At 41.2% G+C, this 25,289-nt stretch overlaps 1 protein-coding gene across 1 annotated transcript in view; it reads right to left on the bottom strand.

The window, feature by feature from the left end:
- The window catches only part of NEK7 (NIMA related kinase 7), a 59,222-nt gene that overhangs the window by 16,041 nt on the left and 17,892 nt on the right, over positions 1-25,289 (bottom strand). The window contains exons 5-6 of the mRNA XM_056844533.1: positions 16,258-16,366; positions 6,547-6,654 (exon numbers count right to left, since the gene is read on the bottom strand). Of these exons, the coding sequence (XP_056700511.1) occupies positions 6,547-6,654; positions 16,258-16,366 (217 nt within the window). The remainder of the gene's footprint in view (positions 1-6,546; positions 6,655-16,257; positions 16,367-25,289) is intronic.

Here is a 25,289-nt window from a genome sequence, read left to right as displayed (position 1 = left end):
GATGCAGGAATGAACGTTACAAAAGGGTTTAGGCTTGTCTGGATGAGCATTGTAAACCCTCTTGCTTGAAAGTTTTTATTGCTGGCTATTTTAAGTTATTTTGTAATGTTTTACGATGTATTGGGTTTCCTTGTTGTTACCCACCATGGGTCCCAGTTTTAGGGGAGGCAGGTCTAGAAATGTTTTGAGTAAATAAAATGTTATTCATATGAATTACAACCCCTCCCTTTCCATACAGAAATATCTTTAAAATTTGTCTCCTCTTCATATTTCAAGCAAGGGGGTACATCTCTTCCCTTTCTAAAAACTATTAATGGTCATCTGTCCTGGCCAGCTCCTTTAGTTATGGCTACAAGCTGTCCCAGATAGTTAACATTTTGTCTTATCTCTTTTCTTCCCCCTCCTTCACCTTTCGTAGTGCATAAGAACTAAAGTTTTTTTAAAAAAAAATTAAAAAAACAACTAAAGTTGAACGTTTTATAGATATTGTTGTTTGCAAACTGTGTAACACTTTCTTTGTAAAATGTATGTGCTATTCAAGCATTAAAAATTAATAAAAAAGATTAAAAAGCAAGGGGGACATCTCAAAAATGTACATTAAGGTAATGGTGTTTTTTTAAGATAATTTTTCTTTTAAAAAGTTCCAGCTTACCAAGGCCAATATGGATGTTTCATTAGTGATCACTCTCCTACAGTATGTACACTATCACATCATTCATTTTGGATACCTGATTCATGTACTGATAGCAAAAGAAAAACTCCTGTCACACCTGAGATGTGATGGTGCACATTTTTTCCCAAGCAGGCACCATCACTGTTTAGGAAAAAACAACACATACAAAAGGGACCTTACAAGAAAAAAATAAATAAATTGGAATTGATGCAGCTTGCTTCCAAATAAAGGACTGCATCCTATCATTCTGTTCAGCTAAATTTGGAGCCTTCTTGTGTCCCAAGGTGCATTCTTCTAGCAGAAGGCTTCTTATGCTTGAAAAAGATGCTGAACTTAGCTCAGCTGAGCAGTGGGATAGAAGTTAATGTGCTTAAAGATGGATGTTTTTGAACAGCAAGTTAAAGTCAAGATTTGGGTCCAAGTACTATTCAACTGATTTTTGTAAAATCTTCAGTTTATTTATACATAATCTAAAATTGTATTCAACTACAGTGGCAACTGCAGTAGGTACACATGTCAAGGTGTCCAAATCACTCCTTATGGGAGTCGTTACCACATGGAAAACTATTCATATACAGCAGCTCCTCACTCAGACTGAACAACTGACTCTAACCAACTACAAACGTGCAGCATGAAAAGTTTACCCCGGTATGATGAAAATATCTTGACCCATGTAGTAAGCTAAATGCTTTACCAGGTAAGAAAAGCCATAATGTGAAACATTTTAAAGAATCTATATATTGGCCTGGAACTACCAGAGTGTTTCTGGGATATATTTCTGCCCGCTGAGCATGACTCTCTTGCCCACCTGACAGGGCAGAACTGCCCTTCTAAATGCTACTCCTAAAGGTTGAGGAACCCACATGAGCAGCCTGGAGGGGTGAATCTTTGTCTGCAATGGAAGGAAGAAGGTGAGAAAGTCACATTCCCGTGGTGGAGCCAAACCAAAGGGTGATAGACCCTGAGTCACCTTCCATAGTCCCATATTGCAAATAACTTGCACACAAAAATGCTGTTCAAAAGGAACTGGAAATTTTAAATATGCTATCATTTAGCACAATAATCTACTGTTTTCCCTTCTAAAATTATCTTTCAGTTAAAAGGTATGAATGGAAAAGGCCACCTAAATTTCTCAGTTCATAAGCCACAAGGACTTTATTGTGCACTGATACAAACCATGATGAAACAATTATCTTCAGAATTACACAAAAAAAGTATAAATCAAATCTGTGTATATAAAGCAGGGATGGGGAACGTCCGGCCCGGGAGCCATATGCAGCCCCCGAGGACATTTTCAGTGGCCCTCGGGAGCTCCAGGGCCCTGCCGCAGAGGCGCAGCACAGTGTGGCCCTCCCCGAGGATGTTCCTGGGGTCGCAGCGCCCTTTGGACCTCCTCTTGTCAAGGGGGGAGGGACACTTCCCCCAAGGCTGCCCCCTACAGTCGCGGCATGCAGGAACGCCTGGGAGGGGGGAGGGAGGGGGAGCGGGGATGCCCTCCAGGCCTTCTCTGCGTGGCCTCCCCTGTGGTTGCCAACCTCCAGGTGGTTAATAAATCAAAGACAGTCACAAAACTGCACAGACACTTAATTTTTAAATAATAAAGCATAGAAAACGCCAAAGATACATCCAGTATCTATATAACCATAAACAATTTTTCAAATGGGCATAAATGTTAAACGAAAGTTTATACAATCCTGGCGTAGTCACTAGGAACTCATCCTTCTCATAAGGAGGTTCAACTTGACGACCATACAAGAGGTAAGATGAAATGCAACAGACTTCCGGTTGTTTTTCTGTTTCGGCTTAGATATAGCCTTCCTCAGGGGCCACTATATTGATAACATAAATAAAAAAATGCAGTACAACGGCATAAACATATGATATAAAATTAAAATATATATATATATATATATATATATATACTATATACTATAAAGACAATTACTTACACGCTTGCTGTTAATAACAAAGCTTCCGCGTTGGCAAAATAGCCATGTCACCGCCCCAATTAAATACAAAATATCCACGTGATACACTGATTCAGTAATAGACATGTTCTTAAAGGTACAATGACCCAATGTTACAAGGCATGATAGAACATATACAGAATTATAATTATAAATAGCAAGACAAATCTAATGTGGTATTTAAACCTTTAGGATGTACAGTGTCAAAGAGCTGGATGTATTTAGACTCTTGTCGCTTCAACAACAATTCCAGATCAACCCTGTCATGGTTGTGTGAGCTTTCAAAGCGCCATAATACAAAAAAAGATAAGTCTTCATCACTATGATTTTTATTAAGAAAGTGCGCCGTTAAAGGTGCCTCAGCTACCTGGTTCCTTATTCTAGATCTATGCTCGCTGATGCGATATTTGATGCGATATTTGATGGGTACCACTGCCGGCAGTGGTACATTGGCAAAACGTCCAGACCCATCAAATATCGCATCAGCGAGCATAGATCTAGAATAAGGAACCAGGTAGCTGAGACACCTTTAACGGCGCACTTTCTTAATAAAAATCATAGTGATGAAGACTTATCTTTTTTTGTATTATGGCGCTTTGAAAGCTCACACAACCATGACAGGGTTGATCTGGAATTGTTGTTGAAGCGACAAGAGTCTAAATACATCCATCTCTTTGACACTGTACATCCTAAAGGTTTAAATACCACATTAGATTTGTCTTGCTATTTATAATTATAATTCTGTATATGTTCTATCATGCCTTGTAACATTGGGTCATTGTACCTTTAAGAACATGTCTATTACTGAATCAGTGTATCACGTGGATATTTTGTATTTAATTGGGGCGGTGACATGGCTATTTTGCCAACGCGGAAGCTTTGTTATTAACAGCAAGCGTGTAAGTAATTGTCTTTATAGTATATAGTATATATATATATTTTTTTTAATTTTATATCATATGTTTATGCCGTTGTACTGCATTTTTTTATTTATGTTATCAATATAGTGGCCCCTGAGGAAGGCTATATCTAAGCCGAAACAGAAAAACAACCGGAAGTCTGTTGCATTTCATCTTACCTCTTGTATGGTCGTCAAGTTGAACCTCCTTATGAGAAGGATGAGTTCCTAGTGACTACGCCAGGATTGTATAAACTTTCGTTTAACATTTATGCCCATTTGAAAAATTGTTTATGGTTATATAGATACTGGATGTATCTTTGGCGTTTTCTATGCTTTATTATTTAAAAATTAAGTGTCTGTGCAGTTTTGTGACTGTCTTTGATTTATTAACTATTCTACAGCACGCTAACTTAAGTTTACCAAACCTCCAGGTGGTAGCTGGAGACCTGGCAACCCTAGCCTCTCTCCCCCGCGCTGGGAGATCTACACCTGGTTATGGCCCCCGAAGGATGTTATAAATGAGCAAATGGCCCTTGGCAGGAAAAAGGTTCCCCTCCCCTGATATAAAGAGTTTATATATAGGTCTATAGTATTTGGAGATCTAACAAGAACGATGAACTGATGGGGAAAGACTTTGCAGAATCGGCAATGAACCTGAAAACACTTAAGATTTGAAAGTTTATAGTTTACCAAAAGCACAGCTACCTTTAACCAGTAGTTCTCAGAAACCTGCTGTTACATTAGGGGGTTGAGATGAGTGTGAAAGATTGATGATGGGGAAAAAGAAGAGCAAATGCTTGCATTTTGCAGAGTTTAGCCTAGTATAACACCTTAACCATAATACAAATGAAAGCTTTCAATAACTGCTTTTTCATTTCACATGAACAAAAAAACATGAACTGCTACATTCCACCGAGATCAGTTTAATGTTAAACAGGATATACCTTATAGCATGAATAATATCTTCTTCCAGCATAAGCTTTTGTTGACTATGCTCTATTTTTTTAGATGCAATGAGTGCATCCTCAGTAAGCTGTCATTAGGAAGCATGAAAAAAATCAACAACAAATAGCAAGACCAAAGGGCCAAGAAATGCCAGAAGTACTGGGTGAAATGCAATTATGTAAAAATAAAATCTAATCACAAAAAACAAAAACCAGAGACCAGTTATACTCAGCTAATTTATTGGGGATTAGTCTATCTGTGGCTGTTAGCCTTCATAGTTAGAAATAAAGTCTCTGTATGGCCTGTTCAGACATAACATGAAACCACAGTTTATTTTAACTACAGTTAGTTTGTCTAAACCAGAATTTGTCCAGCAGGTGATCATGAAAATTCTGATCTGCCTCAAGAAATGCTGGTTCTATCACCTTTGCTCTTTTTTCTGTCTCTCCCACATGGATCCAGCTGGTATCCTAGCCTGCAAAAGGAACAGTGTCAAGGAACGTGGGATTCAGCCAGGATATCATAGTTTATGTGTTATATGAAACCACAGTGAAGACCAATAGTAGATATTAAACCAACTTCAAATCATGGTTTCCAATCCTATTTGATATATTCTTACTAATCATAGTTAATGGAATGGCCAACATTTGGACGATCATACTAACCACAGATTAATCCACAGTTTCAGGCAATGTCTGAATCAAACCTACACTTCTGATTACTGGATGCTGGTGACAAGAAACAGAGAAGGGGCCTTGTTATCTTCTGCTGCTTTTGACCTTCCCAATAACATCTAGTGGTCCACTGCAAAACAAATGGTGGACTAGATGGCCCTTGAATTTTGGAAGTATTTCAGTCTGTGCTTCAGTCAGATTTTTGCAATGGACTAGTGCCAACTTGAGGAAAAAGCATAATAGATTCATCCTGAACTATCTGCCTTATGACCTAAAGGAACTGACAGCAAGTTTGCCATGCCAAAAATTCCCTTGCTGTAAGGACAATTGACTTTCTAAAACTGTGTGTGGCAGGAAACCACTGTCCATACATGCATTGTAAACTGTGAACAAAGAATGCATGAGACAAAAGTAGTGCAACATGCATGTTACAAACAGCCAAGCATTCTTCACTGGCGTTTCCAAAACACTGATTGCTGTTGTATCATTTAAAGGATAGCCCAGGATAGCCTAATCTCGCCATATCACAGAAGCTAAGCACGGTCAACCCTGGAAAGTATTTTTGGATGGGAGACCTCCAAGGAATACCAAGGTTGTGACACAGAGGCAGACCATGGCAAACCACATCTGAATGTCTCTTGCCTTAAAAACCCCACCAGGCGTCACCATAAGTCAGATGCCACTTGATGGCAAAAAATTTTTTATCACAAAGATGTCCTTGTCCTGTTAAGGGCTGGTTAACACTAGCCAGCAGTGTCCAGACAAATGTTTTGGGATGCTGTGGCCAGGAGGTGCTCACACATAAACACCATTTGAATGAGCTGGAAACCACTTATCTCATATGGCTACAAATGTGCCTGGCAGAACCTCGTTTGTTGAGCAGGTCTTAGAGGATCATTTAATGCAGTGGCTTCCATCACTACTACTGGAGGCTGTGGCCTACAGGCATGCTGTTTGGCAGCGATATTGCTGCTGCTGCTGCATTTTAGAACCTGGGAGCCTCAAAGGGGCTCATCAAGATCCATTTCAGCTCATACCCAACCCCACAGTAAAGCAGAGCTCTGCAATCTGATGCCTCAAGGCAATCGTTTAGTGCTGGTGAAGGGACCTCAAAAACCCAAGAGAAAAAAGAGATTGCCTCCTACAACAACACCCAAGTTTTTAATAATCTTCCCCAAAAGTCTCTGTCACCAACACCCCAAAGGCAAAAGAGCATTTTAATGATGAAGCATATCCTTTACAGTCCATACCATGAATACTTGCTAAAATTCAACTTGGATGCAGGCAATTCTATGGGTTTTTAAAAAATACATTTTGTCACTTCCACTCTTTATTTAAGAAATTAATTTCCACACATCGTTATAAAATCATGAAACTCCCTCTGACCTAAAGAATGTGCAGCTGTGGTTTTGGAGCTAAAAAATCTTCCCAGTCCAAGGTCTCCAAGTTTTACTACTCCTGTAGCTGTAATAAACACATTTGCAGGCTTGATGTCTGTAAAGAGAGAAATATTTTTTAAAAATACATGACAGAAGAAAACCCACCAACTGCAAGATTATAAATAATGCATGATCAGTAATCTAATTTTGTGACTTGTTTGTTGTTAAGCACTGAGCAAATAAAAAATTGCTAGCATCCACTCCAAGTTATACAGTAAGCGGGTGTTCAGGATCTCTGCTCACTGGGTTTGTTTGGAACAGTTTTGATTGGTGCGGGCAGAGCATTTGGAACGATGTGACATATGACATGTGTGCTCAGTCCTGCCTGTTCTTTCGACCTTTGATATCATCCTTGTTCAGGAAAGTTGGGCCACAAATGAGATCTTTCTCCCAGGCTTTACCTCTTTTACCCAAAAAGCAATCAAAGGCTCTGTGGGCTGCCCTCGTGCAGGACTAGCATGCTTTATCTCCACTTCTTTAAGCATAAGCTCAATTGACCTTCTTTTGGCTGAAGAGTTGGTGCTAGCAGTTAGAGTAAACCTGACTTTTTCTTCACATATTTTATTTTCTGTTTATATTCCTCCTGCTAGATCAAGTAATACTGCACGAAACTGGGCCCGTCTGGGAGAACTATTTGATGACATCAAAAACAATCATCCAACTACTCCAGTTCTTATGGCTGGTGATTTTAATGCACGAATAGGGCCAGATGATAATACTCTCTTCCAAAATCTTATAGGGAATTTTGATGAATCTTTCCTAAGTTCCCTATGGTATACTAGAACTTCCAGGGACTCGGTAATCAATTCTTCTGGCTTAAGTCTGGCCCAATTCGCTATTCAGAAGAACCTAATAATAGTAAATGAGCGATCACGGATCGACCCTAATGGAGATTTCACTTCTTTTAGCCAAAATGGTGCCAGTGTTATCGATTATTTTCTGGTTTCATTAGATCTCTTACCTCTAATCAGTAATATGGAAGTCTGCGATTACATGGGCAGTGACCATCTCCCTATCTCTCTTTCGATCAACCAATTGTGTTCAACACTTAATACCGTCCTACCATCAAATATTGCACCAATCCCAAAAAGCCCTAGCTTGTGTTTGCTTGAGCCCTGAGCTTGATTCCTTGGTGCGTGGCAAAATGTAGCTTTTGGAGGTGACTTCGTTGAAAGTTGCCCTCCTTGAGCAAGAGTCTGCAGCTACTGTCTTAAATGTTTTTTTTAGATTAATTGATTTATTTAAACCTTTATTTACTAAAGAAATCACCTCAAGCTTGCATGCTTTATACAAACGAAATTCTTGGTTTAACCGCGAGTGTCGACTACTCAAACGAGCAATAACCAGGAAACATAGAGAATTCAGAAGGAACAATACTATTTCAGTATTGAAGGAATTGTTAACTATTAAAAAGAACTACAAGGACTTGGTAAACTGGAGGAAAAAAGAGGCCCTATATAACAATTGGAGGAGCTTGATTACAGCTATAAACAACAATGATAATTCAACCTTCTGGCGGACTGTGAATTCTTTAAGTAAAGGCTATGCCAGAGTCCCCGCATGTATCCCGTCTTCGGTCTGAGCAGCTTACTTCAACAGCCTCTTCTCCTACTCCTATAAGTCTCCTACAGGGACTTATACCTGTAGCACCTTCTATTTTCTTGAATTCCTGGCCAGATGTGTCTCCTAAGGAAATTAAACCGCTCATTGATCGCCTACACTCAGGCAAAGCCCCAGGTCCTGATCTAATTCCCTACGAACTTTTTAAAGTCAACAGCAAATGGTGGGCCAACATTCTTGCTCCTGTATCCACACAAATTAATGCATCAGGAGCCATTCCAAAATCTTGGAGACATACTATTATCGTCCCAATCTTTAAAAAGGGTCAGCGCTCTGACCCAAGCTGTTATCGCCCAATCATCCTTTTGTCTTGCTTAGGCAAATTGTATTCCTCCTACTTATTAAAGAGGCTGTTGGACTGGGTTGAGAGTAATGACATCCTTGGCTGGGAACAGATTGGCTTTAGAAGGGGTTGGTCTGTCACGGACCACTGTTTAGTGCTCTCCCATCTAGCAGAGAAATATTCCTCCCCCCGAAATGGCACCCTTTATGCAGGTTTTATGGATCTTAAGGGAGCTTTTGATACCATCCCGAGGGAGAGGCTATGGTTGAAACTATCACATTTTACTATGGATAGGAGGTTACTATGGCTTATTCAGCAATTTCATACTGACCTCACAGCTCAGGTTTGCTGTGGCAACCAAGGAGAACTAACCGAGCCCTTTGAACTGGTCAAGGGAGTTAGACAAGGTTGCCTCCTTGCTCCTCTCTTGTTTAATCTATACCTGAATGATATGGCAACCAATTTCTCAGAGTTTTGCCACCCCCCAAAGCTTGCAAGTCATCCCACCTCAATTCTACTCTATACTGATGATGCAGTTCTCCTGTCCCGCACAAGAATTGGTTTGAAAAGATCTTTGCAAACTTTTTCTGAGTACTGCTCTAGGGAAGGTCTTAAAATAAACCATCACAAATCTAAGATTATGATCTTCACTAAGAGGAGAAAAATGCCTCTTTTTCGCTAGGTATTAGATGGCTTTGAGGTTGACCAAGTCAAGGAGTTTGTTTACCTTGGCATTCTGTTTTCCCATAACCTAAATTGGAATGCCCATCAAAAAGCAGTGTCCAACAAAATTAAACCTGGGGTTGGTGCTATTGTCAATTTTTTTCACACCAAAGGTGGCAAGTATATTCCAGGGGCTACTCAGGTGTTTAACCTGAAAATTACCCCAATTATCCTCTTTGGTGTTGCCATCTGGATTACAGTCATCAATGAATCTATAGATCGTCCACTGCTTCAGTTCTTACGAAAACTCCTAAATGCCCCTCGATGTGTTGCTGGCGTTACTCTTCGTTCTGAGTTTGGCCAAATGTCACTTGAAGCAAGGGCGTGGTTGGCCGCCTTTAAACTACACCTTAAACTGTGCTTTAGCACTGAGGGGTTCCTAGCTTCTCTGAAGCATGACCCTTTTAAATCCTCATGGCAAAAAATCGTAGATGAGAAACTGGCGTTGTTGGGCTTCTCGCTGTCATGTGTCAGCCTGCAGAGACTTCCTCTGACGAAGAGGGACATCCTCAGGCAGAAGTCCCACAGGAACAACCACAGGGCCTACAGCCTGCCGGAGGGGAGGATCAGCGAAGGTCAGGGGATGACTCACCATGTCTGCAGCCAGCCAGCTCAAGGACTCCAGTTGGACCTGACACCTTGCAACATGCAGTGTCTCCAGAGGCCTCGCCAGGGCCACTGGAGCAGAGGAGAAAACAGGTCCGTCTGGCAATGCAGCAGAGACGGCAAAGTGCTAGGCTGAAGGCTTTACAGAGGAACCTCCCCAGTAGCAGTGATGAGGAAGAGCAGGGCTAAAGCACCACCTGTGAACTCAGCCTCATCAGCATCAGCTGGCTGCTACAGCAGCAGGGGAAGGGATTTAAGCCATCAGTTAGGCTTGGCTGTTGTGCAAGCAACTTGTCACCAACCTCCTTGAGTACCTGCCTTGTTTACCTGCCTTGTTTCCCTGCTATCCATTGGATTCCTGGTATCCTGACTTCTTGGACTGGCTCTGACTAACGCTTTGGACTTCCCTTGTCTGTATTGATATCTCGGACTCTGCCTTCACTGTGAATGACCTTGGACTGTTCCCCAGACTACGCTTACAGCCCTCGCTCCTCGCCTGTACCACGACACTCGCAGGATATGTTATTAGATCTTGGGAAAACTGAAGCTTTTACCAAAATTAAAAAGCACATTAAAGAGCTCAATTATAACAGCACTACTTTTCGGGCTCGTCGCGTCTGTTCATCCCAGTTCTTCGGAATACCCCCTCCACGTGGTCTGCCTGCCTATACATATTATCTGACAACTCCTCGTCTTTGTAGAGCTTTTTGCTTGGCTAGATTGAATGCTAACCCTTCTATGGTAATGCAGGGCAGAATTCTGAATATACCATACTCAGACAGGATCTGCTCTTGCTCTTCTGGCTCTATTGACTCATTAGCCCATGCCCTTTAGGAATGCCGCTTTTACGAGGAACTTCGATCGCACTATATTTCCCCCCTTTTAATATACAAATCCAATGCCTCTGTGACTGACATGACTTTTTTACTAAGCGATAGGGACCCCAAGGCTACATTGTCAGTGGCAAGATTTGTTTCAGTCCTTATGTCCCTCCAACACTAGATATATGCTGCTCAAGATCAATTGATCAAGGAGTTTCTAAGGGATAAAAGGAAAGGAAAGGAAATCCAGGTAAACAGTGTTCATGGCGTTCTCATGATCCAGTAAGCCCATCTCTCCATCATAGAAGGAAACAATCAGCACCTGTTGGGGCAAATTTGTGCTGACTTTCCCAGATCACCAAATTGTCCTTCAGATGCTCGCAGACTGACCCCCTTAATATCTTCTCGTGTCTTACCTGGGACAGAGGTCAGACTGACTTGCCTGTAGTTTCCTGGGTCATCCCTCCTCCCTTTTTTGAAGATTGGGATAACATTCACCTTCCTCCAATCTTGTGGCACATCTCCTGTCCTCCAAGAGGTCTAGAAGATGATGGACAAAGGCTCTGCAAACTCTCTAGAAAGTTCTTTGAGCACTCTCAGGTGCACACCATCTGACCCGGGGGATTTGAACTTATCCAGTGCAGCTAGGTGCCTCTCAACAACCTCTCTCTCCATGTCAATCAGCAGCCCAGACACCATGCCTTAGCTACTACCATCTCTAGATAGACCTGTTCTCTTCTTCAGGGGGAAAAACTGAGGCAAAATAGGCATTGAGCCTTTCTGCCCTCTGTCAGAGTTTCTCCATTTTCACCCAAAAGTGGGCCTATTGCCTGTTTTACCTTGGTTTGTTCCTCACATATTTGAAGAAGCTTTTCTTGTTGTAGCGAGCCTCCCTGGCCAGCTTCAGCTCAATTTGATCTTTGGCCTCGCTCATGGCTGACCTACAATATCTAGCAACTCGCAGATACTCTTCTTCAGAGGTATGTCCTTCCCTCCACTTCTTGAACCTTTTCCTGCCTTAGCTCATCATGGAGTTCCCTGTTCATCCACATTGGCTTCTTGGATCCTCTACCATCTTTTCATCTTGCTGGAACAGTGAGTGCATGTGCTTGCAAGAGCTCTTGTTTTAGGAGAGCATATCCAGCATTATTGCCCATGGAATAACTCTCAGAATGCCTATGAGTTCATTAAAATCCACCCTACTAAAATCTAACATACGTGTCTCCATAGAGACAAAGTGTATCACATAGTATCTCTATGGAGGCACCGGGCGAAGTTTCCCACCCACTGTTTAAAACCTGGCTTCCCCATTGAGATACATTAGATCAGATTAAAGAGTCACACAGCCACTTTGCCAATGCATTTCCAAGGGAGAAGATGGGGGGGGGCGACCCCTTCCAGAACCCATAACTTCAGGATCCCTGATACAATCTTCACCAAACGTGGGGGTTCTTGCAAGGAGAGTCCCTTCAAGCTACCCTGAAAATTTGGGACCTCTACCTGCAAAAATGCCTCCCCCAGAGCAGCAGAAAGCCACAAATGTGTTTAAATGGCTGAATTATTTGGGAATCCCGAATTTAAATCCGAATTCCTACCTATACCAGTATAGGTAGGAATTCGGGATTCCCCGAAAAAAAGGCCATTTAAACCCAAATCTGATTTATACCGAATTTTTAAGAATTCAACAGCCCTATCCTCCATTATTTTAAAAATGAAGTTGTGTGACTCTGGACACTTAGCAGAGTTTGTCTCCCAGCACACATCAGGGAAGTTGAAGTCACTCATAATTACAAGCTGCTCATATACTATCAAGCTGCTCAAGGAAGGCGGCATCCACCTCCTCACCCCGGTTAGGTAGTCTGTAGCAGACTCCAACCATAACACTGTTTGTCCTTCCTTCCATTGTCCTTACCCAAATACTTTCCATTAAGTACTGGCCAGTTTTAAATTCACCACTCTTAGACATGGTGATTAAAAACCAATTCATTTTCTTGAAGAACCAAACTTTACATTGGGTGATGAGCTCAGTGGATCTTGAACAGGTAACATACTGCTAAAAATGTTTGAATCAAGACAGCCAGGTGTACTCTGCCTTCTAAAATCCTAATCTGTAAATAATTTACTTTTCAGTCCAATAGAAACTGAAATGCGTACTTGTCACATTGTAAAGGTGGAATAGTATTATCTGATCAAGAATTTGATTTCCAGAATTTTTTTTTAATGAAAATCATACATCAAGACCAAACAGGATTTATATCGAAAAGGCAAATGAGAGATAATGTCTGCTTTTTTCTGAATGTCATTGAACGTGTTAAAAATAAAGATAAGAAAGCAGCACTAATTTTTTTAAACGCAGAAAAAGCATTTGATAATATCTCTTGGACATTTCTGGTAAAGACCTTGGAAAGTTTGAACTGTGTGGAGAGATTCCTGAACTGGATCCAGAGTATATACAAAAATAAAAAGCAAGGATTTTGATCAATGGGTAATTGATGGATGGAATCTTAATTAATAAAAGTACAAGGCAAGGGTGTCCATTGTCACCCCTGTTCAATATTGTTCTGGAATTTCTTGCAATCAGAATTAGGAGAGATTTCAAAATTGAAGGACTGCAGGTCGAAGGTGAGGAATTTAAAATGAAATGCTTGCTGATGATGTGGTACTAACCATTCTCAACCCTGAGAAATCAATAGGATACTTGATAGAACAAATAGAAAAGTTCGGAAGATATTCAGGATATAAGATCAACAAATCTCAGATGAAAATAATTTTGGAAAATCTCCCGAAGTCTGAAAAAGATGAGATTGAATCTAAAGTAACAGATGAAGCAGCAAAATATCTGGGAATAAAAATTACAGGTCACAATAAGACCTTCGTCAAAGACGATTACAAAGCACCATGGGAGAAAATTGAAAAGGATTTGAAGAGATTGTTGAGATGAAATATTTCATGGCTGGGAAGAATTCCCAAAGTAAAAATGAATGTTCTACCTAAGATCAATTTCTTGTTTCAAATGTTACCAATCGGTTTGGAAGCAAAGACTGTGGACAGCTGGCAAAAACAACTAAACAAATTTGTTTGGAATGGGAAAAAAACAAGGAGCAGATTCAAAAGGACAACAAGGCCAGAGGTGATCTGGCTTAATGAACTTGAAGCTTTACCCAATAGGCAACTGGTCTGGTGTGGATTACAGATTGGATTAAAAATCTGCAAAAAAGCCTAATAAAGCCTTCCACTATATTTTGAGCCTAATAAAATTGGAGAGGGCAGACATGAAAGAAGAATTATACCATCAACTTTGGATGAGGAAAAATTATATCTAGCGCAGGGAAACGTCAAGAAATGCAACATGTAATTAAAGACAACTTGCTGAATCTACGGATGACAAATCAAAAGAGGCTTAGCCCTTCTCCTTCACCATTAATGTCCCCCATTGAAGCGTACTGTGACAGTGCAGAAAGGAAATTAAATTACTATCTGACTTATCAGGATATGATTGATACACATGGACAAATTAAAAGCTGGGAAACAATAAAAGAAGAGAATAAAAAATAGGTTGACTAACCTATTGTCAACTGGTCTCGAGACTAAGAAAAGACTGTCTTGTAGAGAGTAAAATGACAGAAATGATGGAATTTGAGAATCTGATTATGAAAAATAAGGGGTGAAGTATATTCGGAAATACAAAAAAAATTAAGATCATTTTTGCACTGGACCCTAAAGCTATGCTGTTAGGTATCCTTCCACCGATAATAGGGAAAACATGGAAGAACTGTTCTGATATATGATCTCGGCAGCAAGGGTTGCAACTGCTACTAAGTGGAAACTGGAAGAAGCTCCAAAACTAGAAGACTGGCTAGACAAACTAGCAGAGTATGCAGTGATGGCCAAGTTAACGATTCATGTGAATAAAAGATCCACGGAAGAGTTCAAGAGAAACTGGAAATTGTATAATGAGTATGTATTTTAAACTGTTTTTAAATTTGCAAGGGAAGTTGTTAACTAATTAACATAATTAATCTTATCAATATTAACGTTAGATGATGAACAGAATTTAGTGAATCTAAAATAAGTTTTTTAAGAATACATGGAGCTGAAGATGCATCAATAATAATTAATCTTGGTATAATAGTTCAAATTATCTATATTATAAAAAAGAATGTAAGAATAGAAGTATAAATAATCAATTTGAAAAAATAATCTAATAATCAATCTTTGATAAAAAGTATAAGGTAGATAGGAGGTAACAAAACTATATATGCACACCCAGAATATGATTAGCTGGCTTATATTAGAACTGGGAAGTATTTTGTATTGTAATGGTATGTTTGTATTGTTTTGTCTTGTAGTGCAAGTAAATGAAAAATAAAAATATTTTTTAAAAAGAATTTGATTTCCATAAGTAAAATGTAGCTGCCTGATCATATTAGGCCTATTTGCAACATTCCAAAAATGACATTTCGGACACTTTTACACCCAGCCAGGGCCTGTTGCTTTGCATTCAACAAGATTTTAATGAGCACTAAGCACTGTACTACATCCCCGAGCCTATCAAATACTTCCCTTGCTTCTCAAGCCCCTCTGCTGAGTGCAGACTCATGCTGGGGGAAATAAAGATCTTTTCTCCTGTCAGTTATGGTGGGAAACCAGGTTTCCTTCCTTCAGGGTTTTGTGGCAGGTGATTTTTTAAAAATTATCGGGAAGACTTAAAGTAAAAAAAAAAAAAGAACACTTCCAAGATTGGTAATACCTGTTATATCTCCTAAACAAATACCGTATTTTTCGCTCCATAAGACACACTTTTTTCCTCCTCAAAAGTGAGGGGAAATGTCTGTGCGTCTTATGGAGTGAATGTGTGTTCCGAGACGGACCCTAGCCCGGTCCATCTGGGGCAGGAGCCGAGCAGCCCGGATGGCCCGCAGAAGCCGGGGAAGGTCAACCGGCTGGGCGCACCGGAACGACGCGTGCAGGCGTTCCCCGCCCCGACTGCCAGCTGGGAGGCGGGCGGGGCCACACAGAGCCGGTAGAGCGCACCGGAAGAACAGAGCAGAGGCCGAGGAGAAGAGCGGTCAGGAGTCCTCTAGCTGACGTCAGTCAGAGTGAGAGACCCTGGCTTCCACGGAGGAGGAGAGCGACTTAGATTTTTTCTTGTTTTCCTCCTCTAAAAACTAGGTGCGTCTTATGGTCAGATGCATGTTATGGAGCGAAAAATACGGTATGTTTATGAATAAGTGGTAAACCTGTTAAGAATCAATAGCATACAAAATGGCATATAAGTGAATGTAGATTGTTTATTTTAACTATTTTCTCCTAACCTTCCCAAAGGAAAACAGAAAAATAGCTTTCTTCAGAGGAGGAAGGCAAAACGATAGGCCAGGCTCAGTGGCAGAACATCATCTTTGCATGCAGAATATGGAAGGTTTAATCCCTGGCATCTAGCGTTATTGTGCAATTACTATTCTATGCACTCAGCCATAAAGTATTAGTTACTGATTTCTACAGTAAAATAGACTTCTGCACATGATTACTGTACCATAAATGGTACATTCCTTTTTTTTCCTAGTTACCATCTTTATGCTATGTTTGTGTAACACAAGTAAGTTACCTCGATGCATGACACGCCGCGAATGCATATGCTCTAAGGCGCTGCACAGCTGAACAAAATACTTCCAAACGGTCCTTTCAGGAATCAGTCGCTTCTGTTTCTTAAAATGCTTTAAAAATAAAAAGAAGAATATTTGAAATCTGGGTTTGTGAATAAAGTAAACGTTGAAAAACAATGACCTACTTAAATATTATACAATGAAATTTGTTATCACGTTAAACAAGAGGGAAAATTAGTCTTTAACTGGGGAAAAGGAGGTTCCTCCAGGACCTTTGTACCCTTAATTGGGGGGGGGGGAACGGTGTCTGAAAAAACCAACTCAGTCCTGAAGGAAAGGAAAGGGCTGACTGGGAACTTCCTAATAATACATAGAGGGGCCAGGATTTATTTAGTATATTCTAATCCTGCCCTTTCACCCAGGAATTTAGGGAAACATTTATGGTTCCTTTCTGCTCTATTTTATCACAAGAAACCTCCGAGGTAGGTTTGGCTGAGAGACAATGCCTGGCCAATGGTTACACACTGAGTTTCATAGTTTGGGATCTGAAGCCCCGGTGTAGTTCAATACTCTCATTACATCACACCACACCGGCTCTAAGAATAGTAATTGTCAGCAAAGTCCTGTCCCTCATAAGACTCTGTTTATATTCTGGAACCTACTTTAAGTTGCAATGCCATCAAGACTTTGCTTTCACTTTGGATCTACTGAACGGTTACATGAAATGCAGATAGTTTCAGAGGGTAGCTGTGTTGGTCTGCAGTAGAGCAGCTAGATTCCAGCTGTATCTGACAAAGACAGCTTTGATTCTCAAACACTTATACCCCAAAAATCTTGTTGGTCTCTAAGGCGCTACTGGACTTGAATCTAGCTGTTCTATCACAGACCAACACGGCTACCCTCTGAAACTATCTTCATGGAAGGCACCCAATTCAGCCACACGGAACGGCTGACCTAGCTACCGTGATCCATGTGATGGTCACCTCCAGGACAGATTACTGTAATTCTCTCTACGTAAGGCTGCCCTCGAGACTGATCTGGAAACTCCAGCTGGTACAAAATGCCACAGTGAGGGTCCTCACAGGGAACCTACTGAGGGCCCATATCCAGCCTAGGCTACGTCAAATGCACTGGCTCCAGGGGGAACATTGGATCAGGTTTAAGGCGCTGGTTTTAACCTTTAAAGTCTTACACGGTCTGGGACCTTTGTATCTGCGGGACAGCCTCTCCTGGTATGCCCCCAAGAGAGCATTACACTCGGGTAATAGCTGTCCTTGACTAGGATCAGGGCCTTTTCAGTCCTGGCCTCAGCCTGATGGAATTCTCTTTCAAATGAGACCAGCGCCCTGTGGGATCTTACAGAATTTCGCAGGGCCTGCTAAACAGAGATATTCGGCCAGGCCAATAGTTGCGGGGAGCAACAGTTCCATCCAATCTGGCCTCCTTGCCCCCCTTCCCCCTTTTAGATTTCATCAAACATCAACCCTGATTGTGTTGCTGAGCGTGTGGCAGCCCTGGGCTCTAATGATGCACCATTAGTTTTATGGAATTGATTAATTTTGAAACGATGTTAATGATTTTAGATAGTAATATTTTATGCTCTTATTGTACTATTATATACAATATTGTACTATTATATACAATGTTGTGAGTCACCCTGAGCCCGGCCTTGGCAGGGGATAGAGGACAGGATAGAAATCAAAGAATAAGTAAAATAAATAAATCCATCAACCTCACAAATAAAATGCAAAGATTTTTTAACAATTTTTTGCCCTTCCTTCAAAGTGCACAGATTAGTGTATATGGTCTGGCCCCTCTTAAATTTATCTTCACATCAACCCTTTGAATTAAGTTTGGCTGGGAAAAAGCTACTGGGTCCAGGTCTCTCACACATAATGCATCATTAATTTCTTTTCTTTTTTAAAAATATGGTTTATTTTAACTATGGTTAGTTTTTGAAACCATGATTCATCTTACGGATGATTATTCAAATCCCAGTTTACCTCAACAAATGCTGGCTTCATTTCCTTCCTAGGAAGGCAATCTCCAGGGAATATGATGATTAAACAACGCAATAAACCACGATTAAGCCAGGATATATGCATTTATACATCATTCAAAACCATAGTTTAGCATTTCCAAACCAAAGTGAATTCACGGGTTTCCTTAGCTAGCCCTCAAGTGGGGTGGGGGATGGTTTGGAAGCAATCACTGTTACAAGAGGAGTTTCTCCGTCCTCATATGGCTAGTGCTAACCGTTAATGGAAAGCAAGATGGTGATACAATGAGGCACTATCATTGGTTGGGTGATGAGAGGCAGGTGTGGAAAATTTCTGGATCTTTGGCAGGGATTGTGGGGAGGGGAAGAGGTAATAGTACTTAAACCAGGATTTGCCAAGCCAAGTCAGGACTCACTGATCGACTGCAGACCCAATCCTGGTATTGCTGATTTACCACAGTTAAAATAGGTCATTGTTTTGTGATGTCTGAACTGATCCCTGGTTTCAAATACAGGTTTGACAGACCTTAACTAATCATAGTTAGTGGAGTAGCCTTCATTCATGCTGATCACAGCTAGTTTAATTAAAATACTGTCTTGCGCAATGTCTGAACTGAGCCTTAATGAGCTTATGGTTGAGCAAAGATTTGAACCTGGGCCTTCCCAGTCCAAAGCTGAAACAATATCTACTCTCATGTAATATTTAATAGCAAGCTACATCTACCTTGCCAGATATAGACATATATATCTATACAAAATTTATTTCACATATTGTAATTCAAGGATAGCAAAACAACTGCAGTTTCTCTTTTACTATAGGCTAAGAACCTGTAAGGCTGCCAATTCAAAAAATCTTGCAAACTTGGCAGGTGTGAGGCGGCTGTCAGAGATGTTCAAACCGAGAAGAAAACTGCTGCCCGTACATCTGCCACCAATCTACCCTCTTTATGTGAGGCTGTCCTCCACTTGACAGGACAAGGTTCAGCAGGATGCGGAACAGGAAATTACCAGCTGTGCATTAATTGAGGCAACCAATATTTGAAACAAGTGTCTTGTAAATAACACTGGCAACATATGTCCTTAAAGTAACACAGCCTTGCCCATCATTATCCCTATATTTCTATTCAATGCCATTAAACACACACATACTTTCCAGTGTACAGCAAACCTCTGAACATAAACATATTTATTTGGATGAAATATTAGTTTCTGTGAAACAGGGATCAGATTCAAAAAGTCAGAAAAAGCACATGGCACAGTCCTTCTAAAAGTCACAGAGAAGTGATTTCCCCTATCTGAAAACTCCTTGCAAACAGAAAGGCAGCAGACCAAAATGCAAAGACCTACCGTATATACTCGGGTATAAGCCGACACGAGTATAAGCCGACCCCCCAAATTTGAGGCCAGAAAAGGGAATTTCTTATTGACCCGCGTATAAGCCGAGGGTCAATAAGAAATTCCCTTTACCGGCAATGCTGCGCTCTAAAATGGCGGCCGCCATTTTGGAGCGCAGGGCCCTGCCCCAGGTCGCCCTCCCGCCGGCCTCTGGGCCCTCCCAACCCACCCCAACCCACCCCGACCCCAGTGCCATTCAAGGGGGGAGGGGGAAGAGCCCCTTACCTGGAGAGGCGGCGAATCGGTGGCGGCGGCGCGGCCTTCCTGGGCTGGCAGGAGGCCCCGCCGGCCGGAGGAAGGCGACCAGGCGCGCGGTCGTCGTCGGCGCGGCCGGTGGGGGCCTCCTACCGGGGCAGGAAGGCCCCTGCCGGCCGGAGGAAGGCGCCCAGGCGCGCGGTCGTCGTCGCGGCGGCCGGCGGGGGCCTCCTGCCTGGGCAGGAAGGCCCCTGCCGGCCAGAGGAAGGAGCCCAAGCGCGCGGCCGGTGGCAGCGCGGCCGGCGGGGGCCTCCTGCCTGGGCAGGAAGGCCCCTGCCGGCCGGAGGAAGGCGTCTGGGCCCGGCGGCGGCGGTGATGGAGGTAAGTTCCCCCCTCCCTCCTCCCTCCTCTACCGTATTGACCCACGTATAAGCCGAGTTCGGCTTTTTCAGCCCTTTTTTTGGGCTGAAAAACTCGGCTTATACGCGAGTATATACGGTACCTACAGTTGCCTGGACTCGAGAAAAAGGTCCTATTCCTTTCATAGAGACTTAATAGGATTTTATTTACCATGCCATGGAAAGCATCAACTGCCCATTTCCACATGGTAACCCTCTATTAAAAGGACAGAACACATTTCTTCATGCCTGCTGGCACCCCAGACCTATCCTAGTCCTAACATGCTATCTTTCTGCCGTAACAGCAGGTACACGTGTAACAGTGCTAAAGCCTTTCTCTGCAATGAAGAAATCAGGAGGCAATTATGGAACTGCATTTTCCATACACCCCAAACCCTTCCTCTCTTCCTGGCTGCAACCTTTCCTTCTCTCCCACCTTCCCAAAAAGTGGTAAATGCTAACAAAGGTATCCTCTTAATCAGGATGTGAAATCAAATTTGAAACAAGCAGCCAGTTGGTTTTCACTGTGGTTAATGTTAGGGTCAGCATAACATTTATAGTGCAATCCTGGGCGGGGGGATATGTTCAGGGAGCTGACTGACCTTCACGGCAGCGTATCTCAGAGATACGTTGGCATAAGGGCCAGTTACCTCAGTTCAGGCCCCCAGTGCCACTCCACCACTCTTGAGCGCTGGCACAGCCCCGCAGCAAGGCACTTTGGTGGTGGGAAAAGCACAGGAAGAGCATTTAATATTACTGGGCAAGCACTTTGCATAAGCACCTGAAGGGGAGAGCAAAGTCCACACCCTGTGGCTGACCTCTCTCATTTCAGAACCCTAACAGGGATCCCATCTCCAGAGGTTCGATCCAAAGCTGCAGCCACACACTGACAGGTAAGCAGGGACCTGATCCCCAAAGTTCCTTCCCTGGTCCCCTTGCTCATGGCCGGAAGCCTCCCCACAGACAGCTCTTAGGAATGCACTGCACGCTGCAATTAAGGGTACACAAGTGGGTGAGGAGATCTCCACTAGAAAAGATACGGGAAAGGAGGGGGGAGAAAGCACAGAGTTCTGTAGGCTTACGAGCTCAAGTTGAGAGGGAATAATATTACATCTGCACTGACCCAAGACAATATTATGCACAAGACAGAGTAAGAGATACTGGTGTGTGTGTGTATATTTCTCACAGTACTTTTAAAGCTCAAATGAGGCAGTGCTTGAATGCCAGTTCCTTAAATGCTGACTTCAGTCAGACTGGATTGAATCCAAACAAACTCTGTGTATCTGTTCTCCCTGTAGCTGAGATTTGCATATCAGAGGATCATTTGATGTCAACAAGAAGATAGAGACCAGGTTTCTTTTCATTTAAAAACAAATACACAACTTCAAGTATATGCATATAAAAGCACACTTCCGTGTTTTAAAAATGAATCCTGAAAAGATTTTAATGATGTACTTTTAAACAAACTTCTCCTACTAACAAAAAAAACCCTCTTGCGGTGCTTCCTGTATTTAGATTTTTCACAGTTTACCCATCACAAGATGTTCTAGAATACACTTCTGATGTCCAGGTTTTGCTGTGGGGTGGTGCAATGTAGGGGTATATACAAAAGTGACCTTTCCCTTACAAAACTGATGAGGTAAAATTACGTTGCGGTGACTTTAATACACCAACAAAGCACTGATTAAACAAACCCCATAGAATACACTGAGAATTATCGCAAACATTCATCCTACACCCCTCTAAGTCCACTGAAGTCAAAGGGTTTTAAAGGGTACAAATCTGTTTAGGGTTTCACTGATAGCCACCTAAGGCTGATTCTGGGGACTATGGGATATAAATCTTTAAAACACATATTGTTTGCAAGACTGTCCTTGCAATTTGTGCACTCACTTGGCGAGGACAGCAACAGTACCTAGAAAGCCCCTCCAGCATTTATTATAAAGCAAAAGTCCAAGATACAGTCCATGCTTTTAAAATATAATTATCATATTTCCCCCTGCTCATGTGACAAACAACACAAGCAGAGTGAAGCCTTTTCATTGTGTTATAGATCCTTTCTCTTAAAACTATAATATAAAGAGAGAAAGTGGGCAGCATTCCTCAAACTTCCCTCCCTCTTCCCCACCCCATAAACACCTAAAACAAACTCATGCCAATCTTACTACAAGAACTATGAAAACATGAATACATTGTGACACCTTATACATATTTAATCATAGCCTGATAGGCTGTCATTAACTTCAAAAAGCAATCTGAGTTCACAATATTAAACAAGATGCCTGTGTTAAGAGGACATCATAAATTACCCTCACGAAAGAAATGGGTAAGAAATACCCATGAAGCGTAACAGGGCCCAAACTTGCTAAAGATGACATTAGGTATCTCTGGGGTAAATCAGAATTAAAAATACTCCACCAATTCACCAGTAGATTAATTGATGAATTCATTATGCACTCATTAAGGAGGAGGATTTGTTTTAGAATCTAATTATAGTCAGACCTAGTCTTTGAATGGGTCTCCAAGTGGTGATGACATTGCTGTAAAGTACCCTTTGTCTTTTTATGAATTGGGGAAGAGTGTTCAAGACCATTTTCAAAATTATAAAAAATGTAAATCTATTTATATTAAAATACCAGGATGTTTATTTTAAATAGTTAAAACCCAGGCAGTTAGATTGTTTAAAAGTTTTTGACAGCCTCAGGTAAAATTAAGGCCTCAATAAGTCATAATGGAACCTGTCAGAGACACACCTCATATTAATGTTATGACAAACAGGAATTTTCAAAAGAGAAATAAATGCTTTACAGTGTAGCAAATGTAAGAATACAGACTTAATTTAAAAGCAAAATATATACAATTTGGTTATAAATTTGGTTATAAATGTTAACAGGACATTGCTACTCTGTATACCATCACATTTTTCACTGTCTAAGGTTAAAGATGTTATATTGGAAAGGAAAATTCTTCAGAGTTCAAAGTTAATTTTTTACTATTTTGCTACAAAATGCCTGAAAAAGCCACAAAAATAGTATTTTTATAAAATAAATAAATAGCATACATTTGTTATAACATACATACATTACACACAGACATAGGCACTAGAAATAATGGTTGAGGACAGCAACAGTATATTCATCTGGTATTCCTCTAGCTGGCCTCTCCTCCCCCGAACTTGCTCTGCTATGTGCCCACAAATGGGTTAAACTATTTGGCTGCTATAAATGTTATGGGCATTTTAAGAAGCTTGGTCTTATTGTAACATTCTATGAAATGTATCATTTTCAACGGTTTTTAGACTGCTGTTAGCCACTGACCCTGGCTTCGGCCAGGAAAGGGTAGCCTAAAAATCAAATACACCAAACTAAACTAAACTAAAAATAAGTAGGGGTGGAGGTCAATGGCCTTACAATAGAATACAACAATAAAAAAGACTGCATTGCCATGCAATTATCTGGTTAAGTTATAATATCTTAAATATGCATGTCAGCTCTTGGAGCAACCTACTGCATTTAAAAAAGGTAAAGGTCCCCTGTGCAAGCACCGGGTCATTCCTGACCCATGGGGTGACGTCACATCCCGACGTGTACTAGGCAGACTTTGTTTACAGGGTGGTTTGCTAGTGCCTTCCCCAGTCATCTTCCCTTTATCCCCAGCAAGCTGGGTACTCATTTTACCAACCTCGGAAGGATGGAAGGCTGAGTCAACCTTGAGCCGGCTACCTGAAACCAATTTCCGTCGGGATCGAACTCAGGTCGTGAGCAGAGCTTGGACTTCAGTACTGCATCTTACCACTCTGCGCCACGGGGCTCATTCAAAGAAAAACAAAAACAGTTTGTTCTGTAAGTTAATCAACAGCAAAAAAAAAAAAAGATTTTCACATTTTCCTTTATCATATTTTCATACAGTTCACTCAACGGCGAACTTTTTGAATAATGTTCAGTTAGCCATCATCACAACAACTTTAATGGCTACTGAAGTATTCCATCATCTTTGGAATACATCAGCAGTTTTTACTAAATATACCAGATTTTAGTGTGCGAAAATGATGAATTATTTTGTTTAAAAGTCTTCATTAAGGCTCAGTTCAGGCAATTCCAGTGGTATAACCATGTTAGTCTTTTGAAGCAAAATGAACAAAAGTCCAGTGGCACCTTAAAGTATAACAACATTTATTCCAGTATGAGCTTTTGTGAGTCAGAGCTCACTTCCTCAGATGCAATGGAAAGAAAGACTGAATATCATTTTCCTCATTATTACACAGAATATTACAAAAAGGGAGGGGAAAGAAACCATGATTTGTGGGACTGGAAATAAGCAATGGGCTTGTGCACTCCCTCCTCCCCTCTTACACATAACTTCTCTTTCAATTTGAACTTCAGTGCTAACTACAGTGTGCCGTCACACCAGAAAACTGAAAAACATGGCTTGGGAGGGGAAAGTGTTAAGTATAGTTCAAACATCCCTAGCAAAATATGGTTTGTGCCAATCTACAAACTGATGTTGAAGTCATGGGGATTGGGAGGAGGACACACAAGTCCACAGATTGTTTCTGATCCTTCAAACTGTGATTGTCTAGACTGACGGACAGAGTAATATAAAATATAAAATGTCTGTCACTCTTCCAGACTTCTTTTCCACCCCAAAATGCTCAAGTTGTTCTAAATTAGGTTTACAGACCATTTGTACCCACTGTAGAATTGATGAAACAGAAATCTAGGAGTATTTCCCTTTACTAAGTTTGAATAAAGATACAAGAAAATAAAAAGAACAGGTAATAAAGATAAAGGCATAGAATCAGTTGGTTGGACGGCATTGGTTACAACGATGGTTCAGTGAAACAAGCACTTACAAGATAAATGACAACAGTGCCTAACCCTTTGCTGATTCCTGCTAATCTGGATCCCAGTTGTTTGGGTGACAGGCAGGTATTTTAAATAGTTTTAAAAATAAAGTGCAGAAAAGGCAATGAGCTGAGTTAATATTGATAGCACACTCCAATCTGAAATCCTCTCCATGTGCTAATGATTTCTGCAGTTTTGACTCA

The sequence above is a fragment of the Euleptes europaea genome, chromosome 2 (assembly GCF_029931775.1).
Source record: "Euleptes europaea isolate rEulEur1 chromosome 2, rEulEur1.hap1, whole genome shotgun sequence".
NCBI lineage: Eukaryota > Metazoa > Chordata > Lepidosauria > Squamata > Sphaerodactylidae > Euleptes > Euleptes europaea.
Note: the sequence above shows the minus strand (reverse complement) of the source record. Positions and strands in the feature narration are given on the sequence as shown.